Source organism: Rhincodon typus, chromosome 30, assembly GCF_021869965.1.
Source record: "Rhincodon typus isolate 14 chromosome 30, sRhiTyp1.1, whole genome shotgun sequence".
Taxonomy (NCBI): Eukaryota; Metazoa; Chordata; class Chondrichthyes; order Orectolobiformes; family Rhincodontidae; genus Rhincodon; species Rhincodon typus.
Genome location: NC_063361.1, coordinates 23853091 through 23869618, shown reverse-complemented (window position 1 = coordinate 23869618; position 16528 = coordinate 23853091). Strand labels below are relative to the sequence as shown.

The 16528-nt window shown below is 37.2% G+C and overlaps 1 protein-coding gene across 2 annotated transcripts in view; it reads left to right on the top strand.

Annotated features, from left to right (window-relative positions):
• The window catches only part of nbr1a (NBR1 autophagy cargo receptor a), a 46223-nt gene extending 29695 nt beyond the window's left edge, over positions 1-16528 (top strand). For both annotated transcript variants that reach the window (XM_048614496.1, XM_048614495.1), the window contains exons 19-21: positions 1422-1494; positions 9935-10034; positions 12852-16528. In XM_048614496.1, the coding sequence (XP_048470453.1) occupies positions 1422-1494; positions 9935-10034; positions 12852-13025 (347 nt within the window). In that variant the 3' untranslated portion in view covers positions 13026-16528. The remainder of the gene's footprint in view (positions 1-1421; positions 1495-9934; positions 10035-12851) is intronic.

Below are 16528 nucleotides of genomic sequence, written 5' to 3'. Positions count from 1 at the left end.
TTCAATTGCAGATTAGTTGCTGTGTTGCAGGGAAGTATTTTAGCTGGTGCTGCAAATTTTAAACACCGTTATTATTTTGAATGATAAGTTAAAACAGGCATCATGGAAACTTTGAATTAAAAACAGAAGAGTTAATTTCATGACATTGTGAAACCAGGTACGAAGTGGATGGGGCCAGCTTAATAAGACAAGCCTGTTTGGCTGGTATTAGTACACTTTTTTAGTTCTAATTTATGTTTACTGTAATTTGGATTTGGGGGCTCTAAAACAGCTTGAACATTTGAGGGCTGATTAAGCACTACTTCAGTTGGGCAGTATATATGGGCTTGAAAACCGCCACTTCAAATGAAGGCCTAAAATGTGCTGGCTGATGGCCAGTTCCGGGGTGGCAAAGGAACCAATTCAGAGAGAGCCCAGGTTTTTGGCTGCAACATCAGAGATTCAAGTGGACAGGGTCCAAAGGTGGAGAAATGTCCTGTTTTCAGTGGGGAAGGAAATCCTCACCCTTCTGTCCCCCTCTCTTGCAGCAACTGCTTCTGCTCGTCCTAGTTTAATTTCTTTTTCATCCTGCAAACTAAAGGGAACCTCAATAAGTGACCAATGACCAAGCAGTCTTTTTTTTCCTCTTTGTGATTAAGTGCGTCAGTCGTGCAAAGTAACTCAGCGCTTACTATTTTTAGGTGAAGCCCTCAAAGACGTTTTCAAATAACTTTTGCAAGAATGTTGATAAAGTCTCGACAAAGTGCCCCAGGAAGTTGACTGTGTTCAAAAGTCCTCTTCAAACCTTCATTAGCAAGTGAACTGTGGAAGGGGTTATAGCTTTAAGTACTTTACAAAATATTTTGCAACAATAGATTAAAAATCATTTGGTTAATGTTGGGAGAGGCTCTTTGGTCATCCAGTATTCATTGAAATGCAACTCGGCCATTTTAATGAATGCTGCATAATGATTACCTGGGCAGCCGTTCCTAGCGTAAGCTTTCATCCTTTTGCTGAGATGAGCTAAACCTGGGTGTTTTGACTTTCGACACCAATTTGGCTAACTTAGATTGCATTAGGAGCTAAAGGAGCTGTTGAAAGTTGAATGCATTTGAAAAATGACAGGTATGAATGAACTGCCTCAATCTGGTTTTAACTGGTGTATAGTTCAGTTTTCATTTCTCCCGTTTATTGTACTATGTTTAAATGTTATATTGGCCAGATACTTGGTTCATTTGTACAATTATGATACAGCCTTTTGATTATTGTTAATAATAAATATGATTAGTTAAAGCCAAAACACATGAACTTTTGTGAACTTATGACCATATGTGAACTTTTCTAGCAATGGCAAGGAGGTTTTGTTTTAATGATGTAGACACCAAGTGGTATTTTGCCTTTACATCATCTTAGAGACTAATTACTATACCATTTGTTTTCAGTATCTACACATTTGGAGATAAAGTTTGCAGAACCACCCAAGACCATGAAAAATAGACAGTGCCCGCATTTAAGGTGAAAGCACAGTTTACACAGATTTGCTATTAAAAATATGCTTTTGCAATACAACATCTACTTGTTTTTGGTGGAACTAAAAACGTTCAAGATGGAAGTATGCATGGGAACCAACAAGTTAAGAACAGGAGTAAGGCTTTGGCCCCTTGACCCTATTCCATTATTTAATAAGATTGCGGCTAATCTGATTGCAGCCTCAATTCCAGATTCCTGTTCACCCAATAACCTTTAAATCCCTTGTTGTCCAATAATTTACCCACCTCTGCCTTAAAAGTATTCAAAGATTCTGCTTCCATTACCTTTTTGAGGAAGAGAGATAAGAAGATTCACAACCCTTTAAGAGAAAGTAATTAACCTCAAGGGTACAGTTCTGGTCACCCTGTTGAGAGCGAGGATATTGTTAAATTGGGGAGCATTCAGAAAAGATTTACCAGGATGTTGCTGGGACTGGAGGATTTGAGTTATAAGGATAGATTGGGACTTAGGTGTGTAGGAGTTTGAGGGGTGACCTTTATAGAAGTTTGTAAAATCATGAGTGTTTTAGATAAAGTGAATAGCAAAGGTGTTTTAAAACCAGGAGGCATTTTTTTTAAGGTGAGAGGAGAAAGCTTTAAAATGGACCTGAGGGGCAACTTTTTCCACACAGAGGTTGGTGAGTGTCTGGAACAAGCTGCCAGAGAAAGTGGCAGTCAGGTAAATTACAACAATGAAAAGTCATTTGGACAAGTACATGAATAGGAAAGGTTTGGAGGGATTTGGTCCAAATGCAGGCAAATGGGACTAGTTTAGTTTGGGAAACTTGGTCGGCATGGATGAGTTGAACCAAAGGGTTTCTATGCTTTACGACTCTGACTCATCTCTGTTTTAATGGAGACCCCCCTTATTTTTAAACAATGACCCCTAGTTCGAGAATCTCTCATGAGTAGAAACATCCTTTCCTGTTCACCATGTCACGCCCCCGCTGGATCTCGTATGTTTCAACCAAGTCAAATCTTACTCTTCTAAACTCCAACAGATACGAGCCGAGCCTGTCCAACCTTTACTCAAATGATAACCTACCCTTTGAGTGTTAATTTAGCAAACCTTCTTTGAACTGCTCCCTTAAATAGTGTGACTAACAATGTACACAGTGCACCAGACATGGTTTGATCAGTGTCCTGTGTAACTGATGTATGACCTCCTTACTTTTGAATTCGATTTCCTTTGCAATGCATGACAACGTTCTATTAGCAAGTACGAAGGTAAGCTGAACCCTATGTACTAGTGTTTCATGATTCATGCATGAGGACACTCTGACTCTCTGAGCTCTATAATCGCTCTCCATTTAAAGTGCTTTTTATATTTTTCCTGCCAAAATGGACCGTTTCGTATTTTCTTATAATATACTATAATTGCCAGATCATTGTCCACTCACTTAACTTGGGTATATCTCCTATTCCTTGTCTCTTCTTTGCAGCTTACATTTTTGCTTTCTTCATAGCAACCATACCATCTGTCCCTTCATCCAAGTCGTTAATATGAATTGTCAAAAATCGATGCATTGACCCCTGTGACACACTGTTTGTTGCATTTTTCCAACCAGAGAGAGACCCATTTGTGTCTGCTCTCTTCCTGTTAGCAATCCAATTTTCTGTTCACATCAAAATGTTACGCCAACATCATGACACTTTGTTTTCCACAACAATCTTCTGATCCGGCCCCTTATCAAGTTCTGGAAATCTAACTATATTCACTGATTCCACTTCACCCACAGGGTATCTTACTATTTCAAAAATACTAATAAATTTTGTCATTTTTAGTGGTAACTTCTATACCTGACAGGCCATTTGCAGACTACCCAAAATATTAAGAAAGATTAGCCATGGCTCACTTGATTCCCACCTATTGAATAGAAGGCCAAGAGCAAATTGGCTTGAACATATAATTTAGGATGACACATCACTCCATACTGAGGTGTCATTTTTTTCATATAAAACATTCATGTGACACTCCATCTATTTCCTTACATGAACATTAAAATTCCCAAACTGTTACATAAGAACAGGTGAGTTCACAAACCAAAACAACTTAAATCGATTATCTGCTTATTTATATCATTGCATGTTGAAATTAGCTGCTGTGTTGTCATACATCACATCAATTGCAACTTTGAGAAGTTATGAAATATTATGACCATGATACCTTTTGAGACATTTTGAAGGTGCGAGACTCACGATATTGTGGACCCATCTCTGTCACAGAAAGCAGTTGAGGCCAAAATATTGACTGTTTTTGAGAAGGAGTTCGATATAGTTCTTAGGGCTAAAGAGATCAAAGGGTTTGAGGACAATTTGGAAACAGAATATTGATTCAATGATAAGCAATGACCTTGTTGAACAGTGAAGCAGGCTCAACAGTGTTCAATGTACTATTCCTAATCCTAATTTTCACACAAAAATGAATATTTCTGTACATAAGCACATTTGTCAAAGCTTTCATTTTGTGATTATCAAGACCGGTCTCAAAAAACAAGTAGAGAAACCCAATGCAGAGTGCTGATTGGTCAAGGTTATCACCATGGAGAGTACAATACTCATTGATGACTGACAATTAACTGTCAGTCATCAGTGAAATTTTAAACCAGGAATTGCCCGAGCAATCAGCCAGACAATGGCTGTAATTTATTTAGTGTGTCATAGTGTAGCACATGTATGGTTCTTTCTATCTGCAAAGAACAAAGCCTTAATTATTTGTAGCTTCCAGTATATGCAGATGAACCACACTGTGAACTTGACTGAAGATCCTAAATTGATTGTCAGTGAAATTCCTCACACGTTCAGGATTATTTAGTAAATGTTGTCCAATTGTGGAAGCAAGTCTGATGTTAGATGCTGCACAAGTTTTGCAAGTACAGGTTGGACTGGTCATTCCCTTGCATAATCTGCCAGTCTTTTAAATGAATGGACTTTTATTTTCCTTTATTCATTCACTGGATGAGAGTGTCACCAGGCAGCATTTATTGCCCATCCCTAATTACCCAAAGGGCAGGTAAGAGTCAGCCACATGGCTGTGGGTATGGAGTCACATGTAGACCAGACCAGGTAAGAGTGGCAGTTTCCTTCCCTAAAGGACGTTAGTGAACCAGATGGATTTTTCCAACAATCTGCAATGGATTCGTGGTCATCATTAGATTCTTAATTCCAGGTATTTATTGAAATCAAATTCCATCATCTGTCGTGGCGGGATTTGAACCCTGGTCCCCAGAATATTATCTGGGTCTCTGGATTAACAGTCCAGCGATAATACCACTAGGCCGTCGCCACCCCTAAGGGACCATACACCAGTATGGTCACACCAGCACTGAAATTCCACATTAATAGACCACGTTAACGATTTGTGTGATAGGGAGGATATTTTCTCGTGACATCCTTTTGGGAATAACACCACCTCATGTTGCTGCAGCTTGGTAGCAGTGTGAAACATTTAGCTTCATCTGCTGAAACGTTTGAGATACCGTACCTTACCTTTCCATGGTAATCTGAGGTAGACTAGGCATGTTTTTGTCAGGATCAAAAATGACAGCTTCAGGCTTCTTCAGCAAGAAATAATCTGATCAGGATAACCGTTATTCTGCAGGATTGCTTTGATGTGCTCTGGTTCAGCATCAAACTTGCAGTAGATAGTAGTAGAACATCCCCTGGCTAGTTTGTCAACTAGAACATCAAGGAAAAGGGCTGATTTGACTGCAGTGTTTCACTTGTCAATTTGAACATAGAATACAGCCTATTAAGGTGTGTAAGGAAACTCTTAGGGACAGCTGCAAATTCAAATGTACTAAACATATCGTATTGGAAGTACCCAAGGGATAGGGGTTAGGTGTCATTCCATCATAGGCAAGTTTCTCAGGATCCTGACAAATATTATTGAAAGAACTGGGCCCCATCGCTGATCCCACGGCAGCATCGTACTTGTCCTTGCCTGTGACCGTTTCTGTACAACAGGAACGTTCAAATGGTTGAATGACATTTTGAGCAAGTCTTCCACAAGAACCGAAGGATTCCTTCATGTTTGCAAAGACTATTTGGTAACAATGCTCATTTGTCATTGTCAGCCATTTGCCAATATGGCATTTGAGGAAGCCATAGACAATTGCATTGTAGCATTATATCATGGCAATCTAGAACCAGACCTATTGTGTGAATTTGTATCAGTGTATGTATGAGGTCAGCAAATTGTGCAGTTGGATTCAGTTTCAAGGACATGATGAACGTCCAAACAAATGTTGCCTCGGGATTCCTGCTAGGCTCAACTCTTGCAAACTTTTTTGCCATGAGAAATGTGTCTTCAAAGGAGTGACGTCCAATTTCCTACTCCTTGTGTATTTCTCAATGTTGATGATATGTTTGTTGTAATATAAACGAAGTACTGGAGAAACTCGGCAGGTCTGACTGCATCTGTGAAGAGAGAAAGAGTAAACGGTTTGAATCCGATATGAGTCTTTAGAACTGAGCAGAGTTCTGCTGGATACGGCTCTGAATAACACCCATATGGGACCTGAAAAGTTAATATTCTCTGTCCACGGATGCTGCCAGACTTGCTGAGTTTCTCTTGCTCTTTCTTTTTATCTCACAATTTCTAACATTGGCAGTAGTTTGCTTTTATTTGAAATGTTTGATAAATTCGAATCCTCAGCTACTTGTAAGAATTTACTTGAGTCTCAATGAGTTTCATCTGCTGAAATGCTTTTTTTGAAATTGATCTGTGAAATCCAGTTCCTTTTGATATCCTAGTTAAGAAATTGGCCAGGAGGTTTATACTGCTGTCTACTGTAAGCCTACCTCACTGGTCAATATATACACATTGGGATTCCTGTAGTTGCACGCATTGTTTGCTTTGTGGCTCTTTTGGTCCTAAAATGTGAAATTAACATGTACTGGAAGTTACATGTATTAATACACAAGGCTTTGTTGTTTGCATAGAAAAAGAATTGTATATATGCTGCACCTATTGACTGTCACCTGTTTTTTCGCTTTCTCTGGTTAAATTCCTGGGGGATATATTCCCGCGATAGGGTTATTCTTCATGGTAATGCCACTATCAGTCAGAGTATACTTATCATTCTCCTCTCACAGAGTATAAATGTTTTTTTTTTTCCCCTCTACATTAATATTTTTTGCAAATTGTCCTGACGGTTATTAGAGGAAAATCATTGACAAAATGTATCCAATGTTAAGAGCACTCAAATTCTGTAGTACCACCCATCTACTTACTTAAAAACAGATTGTTTCTATGTTGGATTGGCTGGCTGATGGCAAACCAAGTATGCATAAAAACTTACTTTTCTAATATCAGGATGTGACAAATGGGATCCCATCGAACCTGAGCTGGTCTCCCAACACTTTCACAATTTATATTAATAACTTGGATGAAGGGATTGAAGGCAAGGTGGCTAAATTTGTAGATGGTACGAAGATAGGTAGGAAAGTGCGTTGTCAAATGACATAAGGATGCAGACCAGTATACCATTGGTAAAGTGCATTGGCAAAAGCCTGGCATTTGGAGTACAATGAGGGAAAATGTGAAGTTATTCACTTTGGCAAGAAAGAATTAAAAACAGAGCAATACGTAAATGGAGAATGACTGCAAGGCCCAATGAGACTAGGCATTCTAATGCATGAGTCACAAAATATTCGTATACAAGTATAGCATATGGTCAAAGGCTAATTGGATGCTAGCCTTTATTCCAAGCTGAATTGAGTATAGAAGTAAGTTATTATTCATTTGTTCAAGGCACCGGTGAGACCACATCTCAAATACTGTATAATTTTGTTGACCTTCCTTTATGGAAGAGGTAAATGTATTTGAGGTGGTTCAGAGCATATTTACTAGATTGATATCTGGAAAGAGTGGGTTCTCTTATGAGGAAAGATTAGAAAGCTGGGCTTGTTTTCACTGTAGTCCAAAAGAGCAAGGATGATTTAATTGAAGTTTATAAGATCCTGAATGGTTCTACAAAATGGACATGGAAGGGATGTTCACTCTTATGGGTGAGTTCAAACCTAGGGAACACTGTTTTTAAATTGTTGGACGGATTTTAGAGTAATATTTTCTTTGAGCGGATTCTACACCTTTGTAACTCTGCCTCAGAAAGTGGTGGAAGTGGGGTCATTGAATATTTTGAAAGCAGAGCAAGATGGATTCTTATTGGGCACAAGAATTGAAGGTTATCAGAAGTCGATGAGAATATGGAATTTGGAACATAAACAGATCAGCTGTGATCTTATTGACTGGCAGAGCAGGGTTGAAGGGCCAAATGGCCTAATCATATCCCGATTTGTATGTATGAATGTATTCTTATTTTGTCTTCTATTTGTACTTAAGTATTTTTTTCAAACCTTTGTTGTGGGCAAATCACCAAGTTTTCTTTAATTTGACTAATTAAGAAATCTCTCAGAAAATCAAGTACTGAAACAATTATTTAAACTTTATTGCATATAGCAACCAAAATAAGACCCCTCAAATAAGCAAGTCAAGCCTTCTGCCTCAACTTGGCTATTACCCGATTAATGATGGAGGTTAGCTGCAGTTCCAACCAAAAATGTCTGTCTCTGGAACTATGCAGTGTTCAATGCTTGTGCATTGTTGTTCTTCGAAGATCTGCTAATGAAGGGTTCTGGTGTTGGATTCTTATACAGATTTTTGTCCTTCAGATCTGTGATTTGATATTATTGATGATTCTTTAGACTCTTTCTTCCAAAATATTGCAGATCTGCAGCTTGCCTTCTTATCAGGAGTAGCTTCCTGTTCCTTGTTACATTTTGTCATTGACTGACTGTTTGAAGACACAGGTTTCCTGTGATTAACTCCTTAAATTTTTCTGCAGGGCAATCGGTTATCCTTGTGGCATAAAGCAGCCAGTTATCAAGTGATGTCAAAACAGTTCTGTTCATGTAGTTTCAACTCCTTCTTTTCCCAGACATGACTAATTGCTTTCAATTCCTGTCCTGTAATAGTTTATTCCAGACACCATTATTGATGCTTCTTTCAGTGTGTAACTGTTTATTTTTGATTCTTTCAATATATGAACAGTTTATTAAAGTTCTGAAGTTTATAATATCACACCTTGCTCCATTGTCATAAGAAATCTGGAGCAGTAATGCCTGGTTACTTCCAGGAAGCCCTTGTTTTGATTGGGGAAGGACAGGATAGGGTTCTGTGTTGATGCTCCTAGTGTTGAATACGTTTTCTAGCCTTGAGTGTCTGGCCTCTGATGTGAAATTGCCAGTTGGGAAACAGCAGTAGGAAGTGACGAAAACCTGTGGGACTGAATGTCCACTAGGGATCTGTTCATGCAAGAGGAATAAAATCTCTGGGGAGCGAGGTTTGTTTTTGTTCTTCAATGTAATTTTTTTGAATACCCCAACTTAAACTTCGTTAGCAGATCTAATCAGAAGTCTTTATGATTTGAAGTCGCCCTTACATGTGTTATAAAGGAGAAGTTGAACCCCTCTGATAATTCCAATCAAAACACAGGCCTCCAATCTGTTACGGCAGCACTAGAGGTTCCCTTCTAATAATTACCTCCGAAACACCCAAGAAGCTCACCTTTCTCCTCGTAATCTGTTAAGAGTGGTTAAAAGAAAGAAAACCCCTGATCTACTTTGTAAATAACAAGAAACAATTTATGTATTTAACCCTAACAATGAACAAATTAACAGAATTACTAACAAACCAAACTATTCCCCGCAGACTACTAACTAATCCCTAACTGGCCTAAATACTACCGGAATGCTGTTCAAATAAACACAAGTCCCAAATACATAAATGCAATTAATAAGACAACAATAAATTAAAACTTAATCTCTCCATGCTTTCACAGACTGTCTTCTGGAACACTGCCTTCTCTGTTACTCCACAAACGGCTTTCTTCTGCTGTCTAAAATGTTTTTGTCTGTAATTGTTTCTGTGTGGACTTTTAGCTCGAGAGAGAGAGAGAGAGAGAAAGAGCTGAGGGTTTTTAATCTGGGCAAATGGTGGTTAGCTCTGTGGTCTGTCCAACTGCCCTCTCCTTTATACCCGTGACGACATAACAATATTTCTTGCGTAGGATTGGTTCGATGTTATCAACACCATCAGGTTTAAATTTGATAGGTTTTTAGTATCTAAGGGCTTGGTTTAAATTGATTGGCTAAATTTGAGAGCTGTTGTCTTGATTAAAAATGCTGTTTGGCCTTTCAATATAAATATTTCAATTTTGGGTACTTTCTGTTCTGGCAACCTCCAGCTGCTGCTCACAGACATATATTTTAGAAATTCCGAATCACAGAAAAAACGCCACCTCTTAAAGGAACCACGTACTCTTTCTCCCTTATTATTTTTACAAACACATTCTAGCTTCCTGCCGTCCAACTCATGACTATTCTATATAATTTCGTAACATGTCTTTGATTTTTCCTTGTAGACACCACAGTGGAATTGCTAGTGAGCTGGTGAAGGGAGCCCTATCTGTAGCAGCCTCTGCTTATAAGGCTCTTTTTTCGGGGGATACCAGTGTGACTCAGGTACTTTTTAAAATACTCTTTAAATAAAACCATTAGGAGACTGTTACCCATGGGTTCACAAGATAGTTTTTAGTGCCTTAAAGTTTAATGTGATCTGTGTATTCTTAATCACGTTACACTAGTAACAGAAAATTATGATCATCCATTTCTATTTTGAGGCCTGTACTGTATGTAGATGTTTGAAAGGCATTCTCCGCTTCATATTATGTATGATATAGTTATAGTTACTTGAAACTGATTACACTACCAGTGACAGTAACCCAGATGAATAGGATTAGCAGAAACCAGACAGCTGCTCATATACATATCTTAGCCAGGTAGGAGGAACACTGATAAAAAGAGAGAGGTGAAAATATTTCGCTAAAGCTCCCATTTATAGTTTATCATGACTTGCATGGTTTAGGTTAAATCGAGTATTTAGACAAATTATGTCACATTGGTCACTGTTAGTTTCTGGATATTAGTCCAAAAACCAAATGCTGTCATGGTAAATTCTGTATCTGTCTTCACAATTTACATTTATTGTGACTGGCAAGGGCTTTTTTAAATTTCATTAGGGAATGTGGGTATCACTGGCTTGGCTAACGTTTGTTGCCCATCCCTCATTTGCCAGGAGCAGGTGACAGTGAACTGTCTCGTTGACCCACTGCAGTTCAATGGGCTAGGGAGACCCACAGTGCTGTTAGAATGCGAGTTCCAGGATTTTGACCCAGTAACAGTGAAGGAATGGTGATATAATTCCAAGTCTGCTATGTTACATCCTATTACTCCCTTTCTCCACCAATTTTACTTCCAAATGGTAGAAAGGTAACTGTCTCCAAAGAAGATCATAAACTTGCTGAATAAAATTGTCAGTGTCTGATTGAATTTAACTCTGTTCCATTGAATAGGTTGGTGCTAAATGTTCAGGCCTGAGCTGCAGATAACCATGAATTTTTGGGATTAACTAGCCCTGAAGATAGCTGATTTTTAAAATCCGATGATAGAATCTTTGTTTATACATGAAGTTCAAATTCTGTCAAGGTGATTAAACTTTTACACAACACCAGATTGAAAAAAGTGATAAATGATGATTTGAACATTGTGTGCAAATCAAAAAGATTTGCTACATCAGTTAATAGTTCAATTTCATATGAAAAATTGTAACATTGATTTTCAGCAAAAAGAAATGGCGATGTTGATAGATAATTGGACAGATGACGCAGGTAGATGATTATTTTCTCAACAGGTAGTAGATATTTTGCCAAAACAATTGATATTGTGGTCACAGGCAGTTGGAAAAGTGAATAGATCAGAATATTGTGCTGCTGGATCTTTGGTCAAGCTTTCAGTCTTGTGCCCTATCTTCATCCATAGATCAGTGTCATTGTTATTTCACAACATTCTGTGAAGCGTCCTTGGAAATTTTAAATATTAAAGACACAGTAGAAATTGTAGATGTTGTATCAAGTTTTTGAAGGAAATGGAAAAGAGAGCTGCTAACTTAATTCCAAAGTAGTTTTGAGTAAAGGCTAATGAGGGAATATTCTGTTGCAGAATATTGGAAAAGACAAAGGACCAGTTGAGGACAAGGGGATGCTTAATCTGAAAAGGCATTGCTGTAATAAATTTTAAAAATGCCTGGTGCAGATTAGATGCAAAGAAAGTTGGCACACCCAACAACAGTAACATAAAAATACTGTGGCTACAAGAGCATGTCAGAGGTTCAGAATTCTTCAGCGAGCAACTCGCCTCAAAGCCTGTCCATCCTCTGCAAAGAAGTAGTGTGATGGAATCCACTTGCTATGACTGCTGCTAGAATGACACTTAAGCTTGACACCGCCCAGGACAGAGCAGCCCACTTGATTTGAAACCACATCACAAACGTTCAGTCACTCTACCACGTGTACTTTGAATTAGATTCTCTTGTCACATGTACTGAAGTATAGGGATACAGGAATACAGTGAAAAGTGTAAAAAAGTTGCCATTTCCGGCACCACCTTGGGTACAAAGGTGCTAAGGTACAAAATCTTAGGTATAAATTAGAAAAATAAAGAAACCAAGTTCAGCGTTACAGTCCTTCTAAAACAGGGAAAGAGTGGGGTAAAAAAACAGAGCACACGAGTCCACACTGGACCTCAACTCGGGTCCTTGCTGGGCTTCACCTTGAGGCTGGGAGTCCACATTGGGCTTCCCCTCGAGGCCAGGAGTCCCTTGAGTCCATGCTGGGCCTCACTTTGAGTCTGCGCTGGGCAACAGTCTGTCCCATCTACAAGACCTACTGTAAATATTCACCAAGGCTCTCCAGCACTTTCCAACCCCGTAACCAATGCCAACTAGAAAGACAAGAGCAGCAGATGTATGGGAATACCACCACCAGCAATTTCCCCTCAAAACCACTCACCATCCTAACTTGGAAATGTAATATTCTTCCTTCAGTGTCACTGTGTAAAATCCTCCAACTCCCTCCCTAAAAGTACTAAATGGTTTCCAGCAGTTTATGATAGCAGTTCACCATTCCCTTCTGGTGGGCAGTAGAGAAGAGCATTAAATGCTGGTAATGTCAGCAATGCACTCAATCTCTAACTTTTATTTTTAAAGTTATGGATAGAAACCTTTTAGCAGTGAGGTTAAATGATGAACTGGAATGGGTCCTCTGCTGATGATTTGGTTAGTGATAATAGGTTTTATTCTCTGACAGTCTAGCGGGTAGGTATTCAAAATTAGAAATGCAATTTGATACATCCAAAGCTCAGAATTAATGATAAGTTTAAGCTGTTAATGCATTGAAAAAGGTCTTGCTGAATTCAACTTCTAACTTATTTTCCTGTGCATAGGCTGAAGTAACAGAAAATCAAACTGCATCTATGATGGATATTCTTTTTGAAATGGGATTTTGTGACAGACAACTAAATATGAAACTGCTCAAAAAGCATAGCAACAATCTTGTTGAAGTCGTCACTGAACTTCTCCACATCAATGAGAATGACTGGCATGCTAATCGACACTGAATATATATGATTACGTGGATCACTTCTTAGTTAACATTGAGCTGCCACTTTTTTTTGCACAATAGCAGTAATCAAGGATAACATGACAATGTCAATATTCTAAGAATTCATTTTCAGTGATGTGCTCCATTGCATTAACACGGAGTTCATTTATTATTGAGAAAAATAATGTGCTTGCTTTCTCTATTCCATATTAATCTACAATTCACTTCTTAGTGTTGGTTTTTATAAAGTCAAAGCCAGAAGAAACACAGCTCAAGATGTTTGTCAGTCTTTGAGTCTGTTTAATTATTTTTGGAAAATTAATCCATGTTGTTGATATCCTCATTACACTAAACTCAGAAAATAATACATTAAACACCTCTTTGCATTGCATCATCATGTATATATTTGGTTTTGGAAAAGCAATATTACATGCAGGGTACGATTCTGCATACAGTTAAACACTACAGTAAATCTGTGTCAATGCAATGTGTGTATTAGGGACACATTGTCTTGAACATGCTTTTTTAAAAGTGATTCTTCCAGGGAAGAGCATTCTAGGAGCATATTGTACCCATTTAGACAGATATAACTGAAACTTTGTTTCACATTACCTACTTTGTAGAAACTCTGCAGTTTGATCATCCTTTTAATTTTGCTGTATAACTCAAATATTTAGTGGCTGAAACATGCATTAACAATAATAGCATTTGCTACAAACTTTATTCATTTAATGAACAGGTCTGCTGGTGTTAGAGATATTATTTTGGACTGTGGAAAGTAGAATGTTCATACGCGTGTGTGCATGGTCAGTTGTTGTACATGATAATTTCTTAAGCAGCCACAATATGCATAACACAAAATTAGTCATAATCAGACTATTTTAAAGCGTTAATCTGATGGAGGTAGGAAAAGCTTAATTTGAAAAAGAATTCTCTGCTGGAATTGGGTAAAAGTTACATTTTCTTAAGCTTTTATTTATGCTTTCCTCAACTGGTTCATTATATGGAAGTTATGCATTTTGCAATAGACATTGTAGCTTTAGTTGACAGTCAATATATGCTTCTGAGGTCTGGTGTCCTCAGTAGTTTAGTCTCGGCTATATTGCAAAGCTGACATTTAATATTCTAATGATCTAGAGATGTTTTGTGTCTAGTTTTTAGTAGCAACATACAGTAACGTTTGGTTTAAATCTCTCAATAGGGCTTTGAAATGTAAGTCTCTTAATGGTACTTTTTTCTCTTTTTAGGACTGGAGTATATTTAGGGTTTTGTATTGATCCAATTGCAGATAATTCCAGATTTGTAGGAACCAGCTTTTGCATGTATCACAGTCCATGTAATAATATTATAATTCTCAACCCAAGTATGCCAGCTGTTTTTTTTTTCAGTCTATAAATGGGGTACTACTTTGTGATATTTGTTAGTTAAATGCTTCTGATAAAACTTTGGTTGATACAGTTGGGATTTGAAGAATTCTACTGATATCGAGACTCCTCTTGAGCTGTTTGCTCATTGTGAGCTTTCCAGCAGTTACACAGTTAGATTCTTGAAAGGTACCAAACATGTATATAATTGTTAACTTTTACACACATACCCAAAGGTGGAAATGCATGGCTATATGTGCAATGCCAACTGTTCTTTTACTCAAGATAAAAACCTCTAATAACTCCAGAATCTTCACGTCTGACTTTCTCTGTCTTCCTTTTCAACCCTCACCTATGAAGAACAAAACTTGATCTGCTCAAACAATTGGTTTCTGTGACTGAATTGGTAAGCAGTGATTAAGACATTTTTGATGAGGACATCTGTAGTTCAATTCATTAATAGTTTAAAAAATGAAACGAGTTTTGGATGATGGAGTTTCCATGGTTTGGAATTAATACAAATTGTTGTTAATTGGTTACCAATTAGTTTTCCAGGAAATCCTGATCTTTGAGTAGTGCAAAAGTAAATATTGGTTATGCTAAGGGAAAGTAAAATAATACTTAACATAATGTCAATGTAGACATCCAGTGTTCTTGGTAAAAGAACATTTTAGGCAAAGAAGCAACTTGCTACTTTTTTTTACTTCTGTATCCTATAATTTGTGATTAAAAGAAAAGAAGTGCTAGTAAACCTACTTTTGAGCACAGTTTATGTTCATCTGGAAAAATAATGTGTGATTGTGTGCATTTTAAAAGTTCTGATTTACAATAATAGCATCATATTTAAGTTTTCACTAAAGAAGTCTAAATTTTCAAGATTTGCTAAATACTTTTAGTATCAATTTCAGCTTCATTGCTGCCAAGATGAAATAAACATTAAAATAAGCATTAAAAGCAATAAACAGATAAAATAAATAAGTTTGGACTTGATTTCTGTATTTGCCATTTCTAAATAAGGATCTGATCTGGAGGATACAACAATATTTACAGTTTTGGTGGATATTTTGTAGTAGTTATGAATGTCGTTTAATGCTTAAAAGTGTGTTCACCATAGTTGCTATTGAAGTTGTCCATTCAGTAAGTTGCAGTGCTATAGTAAACAATATGTTGGATGGTTGAGATGAACTTTCTGGACTTCTGTTATAATTTACGTTCTACTATTTTACTCTATGCTGCAAGCTTTTAAATGTCATGAGTACTATGCTGTACTGAATTGTGTGTTGCTGTTTCTTTCAGATAATTGTGTGGCCCAGTCTAGAATTCTTGAAATTGACATTGTATCCTATAGTATACAAGAAAAAATTGCTGTTTCCCCGTAAACTTGTACCATGACACAATTTGCAAATTAGCTTCAGTTACATTGCAATAGTTTAAAATATACATCCAATTATTATGTACCTTTTTGAAGTAATGCAACTATTATCAGTTTACCTTAAAAGTCAAGTATTCAAACTGTTAGCAAAATGCCAGTATTTTAGGTGGATTTAAAACTAAAACATCTATTGGTAGATCTAATACTGTATGGGGATTCCTGGTCAACAGGATTTACACTAACCAGTGGTTTACATGTTTACATAGCTAGTCTTCACAGTATGGTCTGAATGAAGAGTGCACATATGCATTATTCAGTTGATGGGTTCTTCCTTGGTACCATTTCATCTTACAGTTAATGGCTGGTAATCTTACATTTTGGAATAAGAATTGGAGGAAAAATCCTCTAATAAAATAAACTGGAGATAAAATTATACTTCCATATTTCAAGGACATAATGGATATTATACACATAGGAGGCCATTGAACTTTGAATTTCTGCTGTTCATTCATATTCAGCATCCATTCATCCTTTCACATAATTTAACACAACATTCGCAGTATATTAAGATAAAAAAATTAATGCTTTAGTAACTTCTGATGGCTTCGTTTGCACATTATCTACATTTGCATGTAATTGTCTTAAACCAATTGTAGAGTACAGACTTGCGTATATTGCTCAACATTCTTTACAGATCTGTATTTTTCTGTCCTTTTAAAATGTGATGTAAATGAATTTTGAATCCTAGATAAATGAATCAATAAAAGTATTGTTTAAGTACAA